We start from the raw sequence: 16,860 nt of genomic DNA on the forward strand, positions 1-16,860 counted from the left end.
TCGTTTAAGGTGGCAGTTCAGATCTTCTGTAACTTTACCTGTCCCCAGCATTATTTAATATCTCCCTGATCTTTGTGTCACCTGCTAACTCTGCCAACAGAGATATTTTGCCTCGTTGTCCACATCTCTGATAAAGGTATTAGATGGCACTGGACTGAGAGCGCCACTCTTGAGAGCTCTGCCAGTTATGACCTTGTTAACTGATATCTCCCATTAACAACCACATTTTGAGGTCTGTCACTGAGCCAGTTTTTAATCCATGTAATATATGCCCTGCTAATTCCATAAAATGCAAGTGCTTTAATCAAAATGTCATGTGGTACTAAGTCAAAAGCCTCATGGAAGTCCAAACATACTATTTCAGCCCCATTGTCTTTATCAACCAGACCTGTCAAAAATCCAATCCTATCAAAAAATGCAACAAGTTTGTGAGACAAGGCCCTGATTTCCATGAAGCCATGCTGGTTGGGATTAATTATATTTTGCTATGAATTATTTGTTCATAGAGTCCTGAATTAATTATTTAAGTAGACTGTCTGGGGCTGAGGTCAGACTAGCCAGTCTCCAAGTGCATCCCTCTTACTGCTTTTACAATATCGGAATAACTCTTCTGCCATTGTTTCCAGCCTTAGTCATCTCCAAGTATTTCGCTATATTTTGTTTAGAAATGAGAGACACGTGTAGCATGAGCACTGATAAGTGAAAAACTGATTTTTTTACATCAGCGATTACCTCTTTGTCCTTCAGATTGACTTCCAGTATCACTTGCTGTTCGGTCTCCTTGGTTTGTTTATCCTTGTCTATCTAGAACTATCTACCATGACATTTGTATGGCACCCACTTCCATGGCAGCTGAGTACCTTCTCTGGACTAGGGATGGGACCTGTTTTCACATCAGATGTTAGCTGGGATGTTGTTTTCAGCCTCACAAATGTGATCCTTGGTGGAAGGAGTGCAAGAAGTGGGTAGTTCTGATGAGCAAAAGAGAAGATTTTTTCCAGCAGAGCAGAGCAAAGCAAATCCCGGTGTCAGCCTCTGGCCCCGCTCCAGGAGCTTTAGGGCATGCCTAACCCCACCCAACGCTGCACCAAAGGGCAGGATGGAGATGCCAGCAACACTGAAAACCACGCTGAGCGCAGATAGTCTTATGTTCAAAAGGAGACAGTGCTCATTTCAACTCCAGCTGATCAAGATGCGTACCAAGTTCGCTGGTTCAAGTATCTTCAAGAGATCTTCAAGGCCAGGCTGGACAGGGCTTGGAGCAACCTGGTCTAGTGGGAGGTGTCCCTGCCCATGGCAGGGGCGTTGGACTAGATGACCTTTAAGGTCCCTTCTAACCCGACCCTTTCTATGATTCTATGATTCAGCTCACACCACCTCGACACCACACATTTTACATCCATGTCTCCCTTGTTTGCTGTTGATGGCTCCATATTCCTTTTCTCTCTGTGGTGTAACTCAGATTTGTTTCATCATTCTCATAATTTTCATCTCTGATTTCCATGGCATTGGACAAAACTTTTTTTTTTTTTTGCTCCCACGTGCACCTGAAACTCCGGGTACCTTTTGTACCTCTATCCAGACACAGTACTGCTAATGTTGAATTTTAATGTCAGATCTACTCTACTCTACTCTACTCTTCATGATTTTCCTTCTACCGACATACAAATATTGATCCTTCTGTGAAACTCTATTTTTTCTTGCACATTGTTTTGTGTTTGGTGTTTTGTGTCTGGTGTTTTTCTCATCAGACACGTTATCTTGCCATTGGTGTATTTGCTGCATTCATCCATTTCTGCTTCTTTAAATGACTTCATGCCTCCCTTTTGTGCCCTTAGTACACTTTTATAAAATTGTTTATATATCAGATATTTATGGTAAGATGCATATGAAAACAGGAGGAAAGAATTATAGTTTTAGGGAGAACATACCCTGATAATGACCTCTTAAATATTTGTAAAGATAGCCCTGGGCATCTGAGCCCACAAAATAGTTTATAATACAACAGCTTGATTACATAATGATACTTTAGTTTTAAAACGTATGATCTTTCTGTTTATGGGAAGGCATAATAGGCTCCTTTGAAATACAATATTTTTGCCCTGAACATAACTGATTTTAAATGAAAGGACTAACTAAAGAATGCCTTTCTTCAAGTTTGTACTTCACTTTGTTGTTGAATCCAGCATGATGGTTTCTTTTACAAAACTCCTACCAGGCCTGGGGAACCACACCTATTTCAGGATACATTAATTGGGAAAGTTTCATGGGTTTCTGTGCAGGAAGTTACCTAGTACCGTTTAAAATGGCATGTTTCAAATTCTAAATCTTGTTAAAAAACAGACAGAAAATTTTCTGTATACCACCCCTCCCTTCCCCCTGCGCATAGAGAATTTCCTTTTATATTCAGTTTGAAGATATCGTCAAATTCAATTCGAAGATATTGTCAAATATAGATTAAGCTTAGGGAGAATGCAGTGGCATTTGGGAGAGGGATTCGTTCTCTGCACCAGAAAGAAATTAATGAGAACGTTTCATTCAAGGCAGTTCATAAAGGATCAGAACTATCTGAACCCGTAGTTTCATATTTTAAAAAGTATGTTTGGATAAATATATCACCTAAGCTGTAATTATTTCCTCTATTTTCAATGTTTCTCTGCACTACCTGGTTCCAGCTCAACCACTACCGGAGCTGGCGCTGACCTGCATTCATGGCTATTTCCATTTCGGTTAGAAGCAGGAGTGCAAGAAATTTTCTTAAATAAGTGTTCTTCTAACATCTTCTGTGCAGTTATGCAGAGTGTGTATAATGTTTATTATTGTTCATAAACCCCAACGAAGTCTGAGCCCAGTTGCCTTTTAACTTTCTCATCAGGAGTACCTGTATGATCTTTTAATGGAAGTAGTTAAATTTGCCTATAGTTTGGCAGCTACACTGATGTGTTATTGAATAAGTGTTTCCTATACCTTCATAAAATTTAGGGTGGAAATACTGAAAGTCTTTACCATGCTTTTGGCTGTCATTTCTAATTTTGGGTCCATCCTGTTCTCAGGTTCCTCATTAAAACAAACAGAAACGAAATTGGAGACTGGGATATAAAGCAAATAAAATATTAAAAAGTTCTCCTCTAGGGCAAAATCCGGAGATTCTTCCCTGATAAACCCCACTCCAAAACACAAGAAGGTCACCCTATAGTGAACAACAGTTGGACTTTATTACAATGAAGATTTTTGTCTGAAATGTTCTTTACCACTGTACTTAAATGCCAGCACCAGATAGGAAACTCTGCCGGGCTTTTGTTTCATCTTGTTCCCTAAGTATTTATAGCCTGACGTGAAGAAACACTGACAGCAGTGCAGTGATGTTTTTATTCTTGATGGAGGTGCCCTTAAAAGTGAATTTGCTTTGAAAACTGTTATAGAATCAGGATATTAGAACTATAAAGACGTATTTCTCCCTCTCTTTCTCTTTTGCACCTAATTGAACATCCAAAATAAGTTGTTAAACAATCCAGCTAAGATAATGTGGTCATGAAAAGGATGTCCAAATCCACCAATTTGCATTGGTTTGGTTTGGCTTAACTTTCAAAGTTCTTGGAGCAGAAAGTTGATGGCACGTGAACACTATAATTGGCTTGATATTCTTGGATTTTTTTTTATTTTTTTTTTCTCTCTGCCATATTGTATAGTGTCCAAATGAAATGCTAATCAGACCTCATTTCTGGACCAAAGAAAATTTATAACAATAATAATGCAGTTGTATACTCCAGATCGTTTTGCAAGATGTAATATCCTCCAGTTTACAACGTAGTTTGTCATTTTCACTCAATCTGGATAATTTATGGAGGTTCCAAACTGATGCTATTAATGAGAGACATTGCTATTTCACACAAAGTGACATGTATTGCTTTCACTTCCATTTACCCAAAAAAGGTTAAGAGCCAAATGGAGTTAGATCTGAATAAAAGTTAACATTCTGGTTTGGGGCTTGTTCATTTGTTTGTTTGTTTGTTTTATTTTTCTTCTTTACTTTCTGGTTTAGACTTCAATTTATGTGATGCAATTCTTAATCCCTTACCACAAGAGTCCCACATTCCTACACTGGGAATTACTCTCGCTTTCTCACTGTCCTCTTGCTAAAACAGAATGAGACTCTTCAGATTTAGGATAGAATTGCATTACTTAAACATTTTAGTAATTTCCATTTGCTCATATGTTATATATCCGGTAGATGGATAACTTCCAAGTGGTCTTGATTACCAAATCCTTTTTGATTTCTCTTAAATAAACTTTTTCTTTATCCCTCTGTAACCAAAGGGGATCTTCCTGAAACGAATCATCAGTCTCAGTATTATGTTGCAGGACACCCACAGGTGCAGGGTAGAAAATTGTCTAATGAAAGACATAGACAACCAATGTATAATATGGAACTATTACCCCTTTTTTAAAATAGACCCAAATCAGGATGTTCCTAGCAGGATAGACATAAAATAAGAACTTTATTTTGTAGAGAGAGAAAACAAACACACAAAGAAACAACAACAACAACAAAAGACTGTATTTGGTTTCAGTCTGCATCAAAAGGAAAATTAAATCTTTTAAAATGTTTCGAGATCAGTGAGGAATACCTCCAAGCAGTTGAGTCCACTGGCTATGACACTCATCTGCCAAGGCACGATGCAAGTGTCTTTTAAATAAGGACTATAATCTCAGATCCTTCCTATTTAAGTGTAATTACAACCCGGTTTCTGGGTTTTTGCACTTGTTTTCACTTTTTCCTGTAGTTCCAATTTTTCCTTTTCACCCACCCCAAGCTGGAAAAAAATTTCCCCCTAGATACATTGTTAGGAAACATTTCCTGAAAATTTTTGATTTTGACAAACAAGCTTTTCCAAGAGAAAGGTTTTCTCTGAAATTGCTTGCCAAAAGCTAATTAAAACTTGTGTTCCAAGTGATGAGTAGCCTTAAAAAAAACCTGTTTTGTGTAGAATCTCTTCGCTTCTTAGGTACTTGCAAGTTTTAAACGTGAAATGACAATGCACAGTTTAGTGTTTTCCATTTTTAAGCATGCAGATTCGGTCGTTGTTGCACAATAGCTAATTCTCCCGGGAAAGGAGAGCGGTTCCCATGTGCTTTGAAATGCTACAGCTATGCAACCGGGGCTGGAAGTGCTATTTTAAACAGTCATATCAGCAGAGCTTGCTGTAGGAGATAATATGTCACAAAAGGGAGTATGACATCTAGTTTCACCTAGAAGATAAACCTTGAGTAGATATGCAGGGAGAAACAAAACTGTCAGGTTGTCCTTGAAAAGAATGGCCTATATTAATGAAGAAATGTACTCCAGGGCATATGCTATTTGGGATATTTAATTTCGTCTTCAAACTTGTCTGATCCGCTATGAAGAATATAGTAGAGAAGCAGTAGTTGTGCGTAGTCTCACGCACGTCATGATTTCAGAGTAGGCACCTCACCGCTTTATTTCCAGAAAGGTCACAGCCCCAGAAATTCGTGTCTGAAAAACCCAGGCCCCAGACCGAGAAGTTTCCCCAGCGCTATTAATATAAACACCCCTCTTTTAAGCAGGGCTTGCATAGCATGGTGGGTATCCCAACCAGCCCTTCTCTATAACACGAGAGCTAATTCACTCTTCCTTTCCCGTCACACTCGAATACCCTTGCAGAACTGTACTCTGCTGACAGAATTACAAGATAATTATAGTCAGGTGTTTTGTTTTCACTTAAGTTAATCTACCGCTTTTATTTTTCATTGTTGTTTTAATCAGGCAGGAGGCACTTCAGTTGTTGTCAGGTGGATTATTTTTCAGTCGTTCGCTACACGGCTCTTCTTCATACTTGTTAGGGCGCTTCTGGCTTCCTGACAGACGTACAAAGAAAAATACTTATATGATCTAAAATGAAATATGTGTTTCTCTTTCAGGTCTAGATGTTGATGGAATATACAGAGTTAGCGGCAATCTGGCAACAATACAGAAGTTACGATTTGTTGTCAATCAGGGTAAGTGATTCCTCCACCCTGGTAATGTTTTGTTTAGTGCTTAACTGTCTCAGATGACAGTATTTCAGAATCTGCTATACATTAGTGGCATAGAATGATGAGCCGTGTTTTGGAAAAGAGAGGAAAGGGAAGGTAGAAAGATATTGCACAGAGGGAAATGTCAGCTAGGAGAGAGGAAAAACAGCAGAGTAAGCAGAGGAAAAGAGTCGTGAAACAGGAGACGAGAAACAAACAAACAAACACCCCAAAAAATCACACACGAAAAAAAAAAGAGAAAGAATGAGGAAATGGGTACACGAAATAAGGTGGCAAAAAACAAAGCATATGTTGAAATCAAAGAATCAAAGTGAGGAAAAAAAGAAAGATTAAAAGGAAAAATAGCAGATTGGATGTTGAAAGCTAGACAAAGCCAAAAGTAGAACAGGGATCCAAAGGAAACCAGCGAAAAAGTTGCTGAAAAGAACTGAAAAGAAAATACTAAAAGCAGAGTACTGGCTCTGTCAAAGTCAGTGGAAGAGTTACCACTGATTTTGAAATTGCAAGGATTTGACCCCAGGAAATGGGGTCTTCCTCTTCCCCAGAAGAGGAAAGATGAATATTTTGGGGACTTGAGAACCAGAATTGGAACCAACCTGTAAACATTTGCTGAACATATTTCTACAGATTCCACGGATAATGAACATCTTTCCACAAATACAAAAGAACGTTTTTCACAGAAGCGGCCTAAATGAATATAACGTTGATCGATAGATAATGTTACAGGTGTGGAAGCCCATATTGGTAGCTAATTAGGATACCTGACGAATACATTCACCTCTCCGAACAGTTTACTACTCTTGGCAAAGACTAAACATCCCCGCATTTAATAGCTTAGCAAATACCATCGATGGCAGTGAGTCTCCTGATACTACTTAATGAGAAAATAAAATGAAGCTTCTCAGAAATAAGGAAAAATCCCAAATCTTAAATTGCATTATAGACTTTATACACTTTTGAATTAATCAGGTATGAATGTGAAGCTGCTGCAACATTTTCTCTTACTTTTTATTAACTCTTTTAAGAGTTACCTGGAGACTATTACCAGCACTGTTAAATATTGCGTATTGTATGTGTATTTTCTGGAGATGATAGCTGTTGGAGAACAACTTCTTCGATTAGTTTTGTATTATACATAAACTAAGACTTTTGACTCAAAAATTCTCTTGAAATGGAGAGATACGAGAGACGTAAAACTATTCCCACCTTCAAGCCTCCATTTACATCTCTAGGGAAGGTTTCAGGGCAGCTGTAGATGTTTGCCACCTCCTGAGCTGCTCCAGATCAGTCTTGTCTTCAGCTGAAACTGGAGGGCGAACTCTGGTTTATGAGGAATCAACGTTTATGCCAGTAAATTCAGTGAGAGCGAAAAAATCGTCAGCCTCATGGTTTTCACTCATTACTTGGGTTCCCTTAGATTTATAGTTGTTGGGTATTTGTGTGTTGATAATGTAGTCTGCCTTGGCTTTCAAACGACCGTACACTGTATTTTGTTTGGAGACAGAGAGGCAAAATGGGGATTTGCTATCCTTCTTCACCGCCTAGGATCTTTGCTCAGGAAAAAATGTGCCATAAAAATAATAGTCCTGTCTATCACATCTCGTGGCATCCAAAGGTTAACGTACTTGAGGTTAACGTTACTGCTCAAGTTTTCACCTAAAACAGATGGGCTGACACTGTAAAGCTAGACAAAGTCTAGCTAGTTAGAAGTCTAAGCTGGCTTTCTGCAGCACAGAGGTACCAGGCACCTTTTTCTTCTGGTTTATACCACTGCCAAAATGAACGTATAAAGGTGAAGTTAATGGTACATCAAAACCACCCTGACGCTGGCTAATTAGGCCGCGTGCAAGAAATCTGCCAATTGAGTGACAAATGCAAGGTACAGGCAGGGAGCAGCCCATTGAGGCACCACGTACCTGCGAAAAACACCGTGAGGAGATGGTTTGAACGGGATTTACTTAACGTGTGCTTGGGAGGACAATAGCAGTCTCCACCTGAAGTCCGCAAGGGCCTCTTGTCCCCTGTCAGATGCTGAAGACAGCAGCAGTTTCAGACTGTTTCATAAGTCACAAAAGTTACTTTGAAAACCGGTATATGCTTCCAACCTGCTTATTTACCAGCCCTCTAAAGCTCTGCAGTGGGATGATGTTTAATAACACGCTTGCCACGCATCACTTTTTCATTTGGTAATTATTGTGACCTCCCAGTCTCAATCTCTATACCTTCATTTTTCTGTAGTTATCGGTGGGAAAGCATTATCTATCTGTATGGTTTTCCCATAGAGATCGCTTTTTTATTATAGTTAAACTTTAATTTAATTATAAATGCAAACAAATGTTGTGAAAAAGCCTATTGACATTGCAGAGACTGCCTGTGCAATCAGTTCCTATACAGGCCAAGTACTTAATGGGCTCTTTCTTCCTGCTTGCTTTGCCATTGTGTTACACCTACATTTATAGGATATAAATAATATGTATCACATTGAAAATTAAAGATCATAGCAGAGACTCTAGGCTGGCTGCCATATCAAAGTATTTTTTATTAGAATAATAATTAATTAGAATATAGCTTTATTTGGCTCCTTTTCCTATACTGTTAATGTCATCTGTGGCATCAAAAATTAAATAAGAGAGAACTGGTGAACATGAAAAGAAAACAAACTAACAGTTGACAGCTTCATCATTAAAGAAGAAATAAGAACAGTAAAAATCTAAAAAGACCCTTTAAATTCTAGATATTTGAGGGTGACCATGGGTTTACAATAAAAAAAAAACAACACATGCCTTGTATCTTTTTAAATTCTCTGAATATAGTTTGTGTTTCCTTCTCATTTCTTGAGGTAGGCAGCTCCTGAACAGGGCTTTGACCTTGCCAACACAGGCATCAGCAGAACAAACTACCTTATTTACTTTATCCCTTTCACAGAGTTTTCTTTTTCTATAGAATTCTATTGATATCACACCTTTTTTGCTTCTGTGCAACAGGATTATCTTTTATCTATGATTTATTTTCCCATTAAGAGCTGAAAAGATCAGTTGATCATAAGAGGACCAGGCTATAACATCCCTCAGCACTTTCGAAACTCTAAGTCATCATTTTTCAAATCACTGAATCAAGGCAGTAGAAGCTGTTTGGACCAGACTGACATCAGGAAATTCGTACTTCTCTTATTCTACAAGAACTGAAACAATTTTGGGTTTAGAAACTAAGCTACCAGTCATTCAATATATCTGGCTGAGAACCTATGGTAAGGGGTTCTGTAACGGCCAGAGGCGTTAGACAGAAAAGTCCATTCCTCTTATGATTTCCATATTTTTGCTTAAGAATAATAGTTGCAAACTTTAAAAAAAAAAAAAAAAAAACTAAAATAAAAAGATAAAAGAATTTTTGGCACTTGGCAATTCTTTAGGGATTTTATGAATAATCTGGAGGACTTTTGCTGATTTTAAGCAAGGTGTGGTAAGTTAAAGCCTTTACAGGCTTTTAGAAGGATATTCTTTTAATTCACACCTGTAGGAAAAGGGATAAAGGTTCTGTAAATGGGTCTGTTTAGCCACATACAGTGTGCTGGCAGTTCCAGGGTATGAGGATGCTACTGAGAAGATCAGTTGTTTTGCCCCAAAGCCCCAGGGTGGGGCTGACATGAGCCGCGGGCCCATTGGCAGGGCTGGGGGAGCCCCAGGTGGGGCTGCTCAGGGCAATTAAGGCACCACTATATCAAAGTGGGGACAGGTGGGAGCTGCTTTTTGAAATCAAGCTTCTGACCTTATCAAAAATGCTAACAGTGAGGCACAAAGTGCCTCAGAAAGGAAAAAAAAAAAAAAGCAAAAGCACCAAGAAAGAAAGAGGGGAGGACTCTTCATCCATGAGGATGTCGGTATGTAAGAGCATGAATTTGTGGTGCGTTCCCTGCTCTGGCCGAACCCATAATGTTGATGTCCACTGTGAAATAACGGGCTAAGACCCTCTTTGTGCTAAACCCTAGGGGTTCCCTGTCCTGCTTGCACATGCCTGTCCCAACCACCCTCAATTTCCCCCTGTGCTTGAAGGCCAGAGATACCTGGGTGAGGAGGTAGAAGCTTCTTTATGCCTCCTGTGCTAATCTGCTGGGTAGCTGGAAAGGCATTCAATTTCTATGACTGTCAAACAAGCAATTTTCGTGAGTACTAAATTAACTGAAAAAAATGGAGCTATAAAGGGTTCGTAACACATTGCTGAAACACTAGGATTCTATCCTAATGCATATATGTTCAGGGAAACTAACCATAGAAATACAAATTTCAATCCTTATTGGTTCATTCAGTAAGTGTTGGTTCATACATAATACAAGAGAGCTCCTAATTGTCTTTATATCTGATGCTTTGTTTGCAAAATGCTTGGTATTTGCTGTACAGATGACCTTTGCATCCCATTATTTCATTTGGAATACCTTGTGCGTTAACTATGAAACACCACATACCATCCAAAGGTCAATTTCCATGTTTTTATGTCTTGGTTACTATACTTCTGTACCTACGGGCGGGGGGAAATATGAATTTTTACAGAGGCTAACTATTACATTATTGGCAAAAGGTGCGTTTCTTATAGAACATGGAAAAGGGCAGCCAAAGATATCCGAATTGGTAACTACATTGGGGAAAAAGGTGAATTTAATCTTACCCTGACGTTACCTCCAGTTAACAAAAAAAACATTTTGGGAAAAAGAATTAAATTATGTCAGTTGCTTCCTCTATGAGAACATACTGGAATATAATTCAGTCTAGGAAAAATTAAAAGTAAAATTTAAACCACAAATACGTGAACTGATTGTGAATATTTATTAACTAAATAATTTAATAATAAAGAAAATGCCTACTTGATTAATTGTTACAGAGTAAAAATTACAATAAAACTGTCTTGATCAGTGCTTTGCAGAAGCACCATTACTGTCTGTGCAGTTGTTTAACAAGGATTTAATTGGAAAGATAAGTGAATGCACATTTAAAAGTATTGTTAATTTGCTTTATAATCACCCCATCCTTCACAGTATTGACAGCACCAGGCACAAACCCCTTTCTCTTTTACAAGTATTATTTTCCATATGTGCACAATAAATTCTGAAGCAGTAATTGGAAATTTTATGGATTTCAACATACCTACTCTTTTGAGTTTATAGGTGCCATATCCCCTCTCTAAAGGTAGCTCATAGGTGGCATTTTAGGTAAAATCATTGCCTTTTTATTACCCACGGGCTGTTTTGGAGGTTGTGGTGTGCTAGTTTGTTAGTTTTTTTTGGTGGTTTTGTTGTTTGTTTTTGATTTGTTTTTTTTTTTACTTTCCAAAGGAATATCTAATTCCTATTTATTTTTCCTTTCCATTTGAAATATCAACAAAATCCTCATTGCAACATTATTTTTGATTTAATAAACAACAGCCGTCAAAAACAGTAATCTTCAATATGTTTATATTCCATCTGTACTTATATTTATTGTTCTAAAATGGCTTGGATTAATCTAATTGACAAGTAAGAGCCCAGACCATATGAGCAGCTAAGGATGATACCTTTAACCAGCAGGATTCCTCAACTGCACTGACATGTTCTTTATCAATGAACTATGAGAAAAGAGGAACAAATCTTGGGAATTTTTTTTATTTTTTTTTTTAAATATTACTGATTATGTGAGCTTGCTGGGACCATATGTTTGAGCCTCGGCTAACGGGAACCAGAGTGGTTTCCCGGCTGGCTCTGCCTCAGCGAGCAGAGCCCGTGGAGCTGACACAAGGCTGAAGCTGCCTTTGAAATGGAGCTGCCAGGTCAACCCAAATGGGTTGGGTGGTTTTGAAGCAAGTATTTAGAAAGAAAGAAAAAAAAAAAAAAAAGAGGGGGGAGAAAAAAAGGGAGGAGGGAACTGGGAGGAAAAAAAAAAACACAACAACAACAAAAAAAAGAAGCATCTCCTTCTCACAGCATTATTTGTTTAAAATAAGAAAAAGGGGAAAAAACCCAAACAAACCAACAAAACTTCCCACTCCCCAGTATTTCCATTGATCTACTGTATCCATTTCAGAGGCAGGCAGCAGCTCTGGTCCTGGTGTTAACCAAGGCTCAGAGGGCAGAGGAGAGCAGGTCCTCTGTCAGCTGCCAACTTCCAGAAAACACCTACAAACATGAAGGTCCAGCAGGACCATCGCGGGCTTTACTTAAAATTGCAGCCAGGATCGCTGGAAAAAGAGGGGAGAAAAGAAAAAGAGGGATGGGGTCTCTCTTGCACTCACTTTCCTTTTTGTTTGCTGGTCTTTAATTTCTTGTGCAGATGCATTACTAAGATTTCCCTTTGTATCCTGCCGTTTTTAGGCATTTTAGGAGGTTATTGATTGCATTTTCCAGGCATAAGTGAGTATGTTTAGAAACACCTGAACGTGTCTTGGTTGGGGTCTAACCTTAGAGCCACCCTCCAGCCTTGATGACAGTCTCCCTGTGACAAAGCACGGCCCAGACAGAGAATCCTTCCTCACTTCTCCAGCAGTTACTGGTGTAACCAGTCTCCCTGAGAAACCAGTAAGAGCGGTCCAAAGTTCATGTTGGAAATATCAGGCTCAAACTAGGTTACTAGCTAGCTGAGAACTAAAATGTCTTGAAAGCCTTGAGTCAAAAATAGTTTTTTCTTTCTTTTTCACACTTCCGAGGCAAGCACAGAAAATAAAATGGACTGAAGCAATTTTCAGAAATAATTATAAAACAGCTTGTTTCTGGGTTAAGACCTGCATATGCCAAGCTGTAGCCAAGAATTTCTTTTTTTTTTTTTTCTTAATTTAATTTTTTTCCAAGCTTTAAAACTCTGACAACAGAATACTTTAATTGAGCCCACAGTAGTTGGTGAATCAATTAATATGTGCATGTTACTGACGTGGTTCTTCCCCTCTTTTCTCTCTGTGTTTGAATGGTTATTTTAAGATACAGAATTATTTTTTTTTTTTACTCGGAAGAAGGTGTGGTTTCCACATCTTACCCTTCTTTTTCCAGAGGGGAAGGGGGGGAAGCATAGTACCCCAAAGAGAGATTTATAAGTATCAGTCAGGTGATGAAACCTGATGAAAATACTAATTTTTGCAACCGATGCTTTGAATTATTTTGTAAATAATGTGCATCATATACAAAAAAAAAAAGGATGATAGATCTGGAATATTAGTGTTTTTCCAATATATCTTATTTTGCTCTCAGGGTGAAGGGAAAAAAGAAAAAAGAAAGAAATTTAATCAGAATTAGAAGTCTTAGTTGCCCAATCTGTAGCTCTAGACACTGTACAATTTCTCTTACCAATGGTATTGTCGTGTTTTTCTTTTCAACAGTGTGATGAATAAGTCGGTAGATTGGGGCAGAAGAGGCAGTAAACTAGGTTAGTGTGGTCAGCCACAAACATACCATGGATTTTATGGCACGTATTGTATGATCAAGCATTTAAGACACGCCTTTTATTTCTTTTCTAACCACAGCACTATTTGCGTTACAATAGCTTTTTGCTTAGTAACACTTCAAGAAGTTGAAGAGCTTCTTGATAACCCCTCAAGGAGTGTTATTTAGGCGTTGAGGAGGACTGTAGTTTTGCACGCTGTAGCAAGGGATTGCCTTTTTTTTTTTTTTTTTGGGAAGCTCATCGTTGTCATGGGTGACTTTTTGTTTGGGTTTGTTGTGCTGATAGCAATGCTACAGGAAATACCATTCCACAGAGCTCTGAAACAACAAGGAAAGGAAATAATTTATCGAGTCATTTGTTAAAAGTATTAACAGGAAAACTTTCTAACTACGTTTTTTAGGATGATGGAATAATCTCCAGAAGCTGGAGGTTGCCAGGTTTATTTATAGAGAAACTGAGCCAAGCGTCAACGGTATTTTGCATGGGATGATCTTGTGCTGCAAGGAGATGGATACCCTGGAGACATAAGCTGCATAGTTCCTACTTAAAGTTGGTCATGCTCAATGTCTTACAAGATCATGGTGTGGCCTAATATTTGGGGGGGTTTTCACCCCTGTGGTCAATATCTGTAGTTCTGTGGTTTGTGTGTAATACTAGCTGACAAATAGGAACTTGCAGTAGGGTCTGCACCAAAAAGGGTGATGTTATATGTGGATCTACGTTATAGTATTATGCACGGTGGCAAGGGATGAGAAGTTACCACACCACGGAATTAAGCTTTATCATGGTATTTGTGGTCTTCTGTATACTGAGATCTGGGAAAACCATAAATGCTACCGTAGATGCAACTGTTGTGAGTAGTGAGCGATTTTGGCTGGGGGAAGACATTGGTAATGTGTTTAATTGTTGAACTTCGGTGGTTATTTTAGTGGGAGGAAAGAGTGCTGGGGGCCAAACTGGGACATCACTGGGAATCAAATTGGGAAACTTTCAAAAGAAAAAATCTTGGAGAAAATTTTAAAAAAAGAAAAAAAAGGAAAAAATGTAAACTACATCTATGGTTATTGGAAATTTTTGCTTTTATGAGGAGACCTAAGTTCTTTTATTGACTGTCTCATTTGTTGCTAAGGTCTTTCTTATAAATATATTCCTGCTAAAAATAAATTCATTTTCTTAAGAAATGTTCAAGTCACTCATACCATCATTTTTATGGATTTAGAATTGAATATTCCTTTCTCTTTTGTTTGTTTCTTTTTTCTCCCCCTTTTTTTTTTTTTAAAGTATTATTGTGCAATTCAGTGGAATTTTTTGCATGAGCAAATTATCACAGTCCTGGAAAGCGTCTTCCCTTAATATGTTCTTTGGACATCTTGAGCTTGATTCAGCTACCTAATAATTGGTATGTAGTGCCACTGGAGAGGATGCTGAGTATCAAACTGACTGCCACAAGGCTCCTGGGTCTAGCAGAGGATACACAGTAGTTATGCCCTTGAAGACTGGGTGCTAGAAGCCAGGTGAGATGTCTTAGAGCATTTTAGGAGCATTAGATGCCTATATATAGGCAAATGAATAATTTTTCTTGAATACACTGTTGGCTTTTTCCCTTAAAAAAAAATCCTGTCATATATATGTGTATAAAAAATATTGCATATATATTCAGTGGGGAAACCAAGATTTTTTTTTTTTTTAAAAAGGAGCTTTAAGAGACCCTGATATAGAAAAGTGTTGTATCCCACTGTCCTGAACAAATACATGCTACATACATAAAGAAAGAGACATTCCTTCCTCCTTCTCTTGCAAGTCTTAATTTGCACTTATTATTGTAGGGATTATTAAACACATTAATTAAAAAACTTAGAGAGGTAGTCACACTGTATTTTAATTTCAAAGTTATGCACGGTACCAGAGTCTTAAAAGTGAGAACGCAGCGTAGCTCTCACTTGAGTTTCCAGCTCTCATCTGAATGTTAACACTATTCAGTCTGTAGCCTCCCTGTTGTCAGTAAAAGTAACGGGGATTATTCAGATCTCTTGACATCAGAAGTCCTGTTTCCCAACTCTTCTGTAATAATGTGAGCCTAATCAAAACCCTTCATTTGGACAAACACCTCGGGGTGAGTTGTGAGAATGATGCCTTTTGAAATCAACCTATGAATCCACGGTTCTAATTTCAACGCATTGTCTCCTCCTCTTATAATTACTATTATTATTTATGCAACATAACTATGGTAAAATTTTGAAATAATCAGGATGCGGAGAATTGAATATAATGGAAAAAATATTTTATAATATTTTTTTCCCCTCCTACTTCACAAGCAGTGTCCAAGAGGCAGCCAAATCTACTAGTTTATAATCTTTTTCTGCGTCCCTGTTGCACTCTCTTTTTGTCCCTATTACCAGCTGACATAATGTGGGAGACTTGGCTCATCCATGAGTCGCAACCTGGGCTGAGATATTTTGGGATGACAGGAGCCTGGAGTTAGGCTATGCCAAAATCCTGATAAAAACCTCATCAGACTCTAAGCACAACATTCCTCATCTCCAGAAAGCTGAGTAAAAATCATAATAAGAGGCATCTTTGACCCGAAACCAGTTTTTAAATGATGTTACCAAAGTTTGGCCACAATTGAGGTTTAAATTTTAAATCCCATTAACAGTAAAGACCGAACAGGATAGACTGTTAGGAAGTGAAAAAAACCTCTTGAAGGAGAAAAAGATAGAGTGCTATTGCTGGATTTTTACTTATTGTAGTATACCAAAGAGAGATATCTTTCCCCCCCCTTTCTAATGTAATCAGATAATTAAAAACCAACCAAACAAACAGGGATTTCAAAACACATTTCCATCAAACAACATTATATGCGTATGATACAGAAGATTGAGAACGACTTAATAAAGTAGATAGGAGCGGGGAAGAGAAGATGGATGTGAGGAGGAGGAGATTACTTGCTCTTAGTGGAACTTTTCTTTAGCGCTGCTGCCGGACGCCGCTCTAGAGAAAGAACGCCAATGCAAAAAGAAAAGGAAAACACAGGAGAAAAACGGCTAGAAGATTATATCACTTCGTTGCTAAAGCTATTTCTTTCCGTAAGAAAAGGTAGCTGCTTGCTAAGTGTCTTGTTCAAGGATAATGTAGACATCAGCTGAGGAGGCAGGATAACTAGTTTCAAAATAAGTAGTTCCAGCGCTCATAAAAACAGTACTCCATCGCATCTGAATAACTTCAGGCAAAGCTGCATGATACCTGATTTGAGGTCTCTCTGGGTGGGACAGGAGCGAATTGGTCCTATCTAGGAAAAAAGATACAATTAGGAGGACAAACTAGGGATGTGAAACTACATGAGGACATCTGGGTTAAAGAGCGACGACAAAAAGACACCCAAAAGAGCTGAAAGGGCTTGTAGGATCATCAG

General features: G+C 38.3%; 1 protein-coding gene across 1 annotated transcript in view; it reads left to right on the forward strand.

The window, feature by feature from the left end:
• Positions 1-16,860, forward strand: part of ARHGAP15 (Rho GTPase activating protein 15) — a 339,350-nt gene that overhangs the window by 224,256 nt on the left and 98,234 nt on the right. The window contains exon 12 of the mRNA XM_074594484.1: positions 5,941-6,018. Within this exon, the coding sequence (XP_074450585.1) occupies positions 5,941-6,018 (78 nt within the window). The remainder of the gene's footprint in view (positions 1-5,940; positions 6,019-16,860) is intronic.

This window comes from Larus michahellis, chromosome 7 (assembly GCF_964199755.1).
Source record: "Larus michahellis chromosome 7, bLarMic1.1, whole genome shotgun sequence".
Lineage (NCBI taxonomy): Eukaryota > Metazoa > Chordata > Aves > Charadriiformes > Laridae > Larus > Larus michahellis.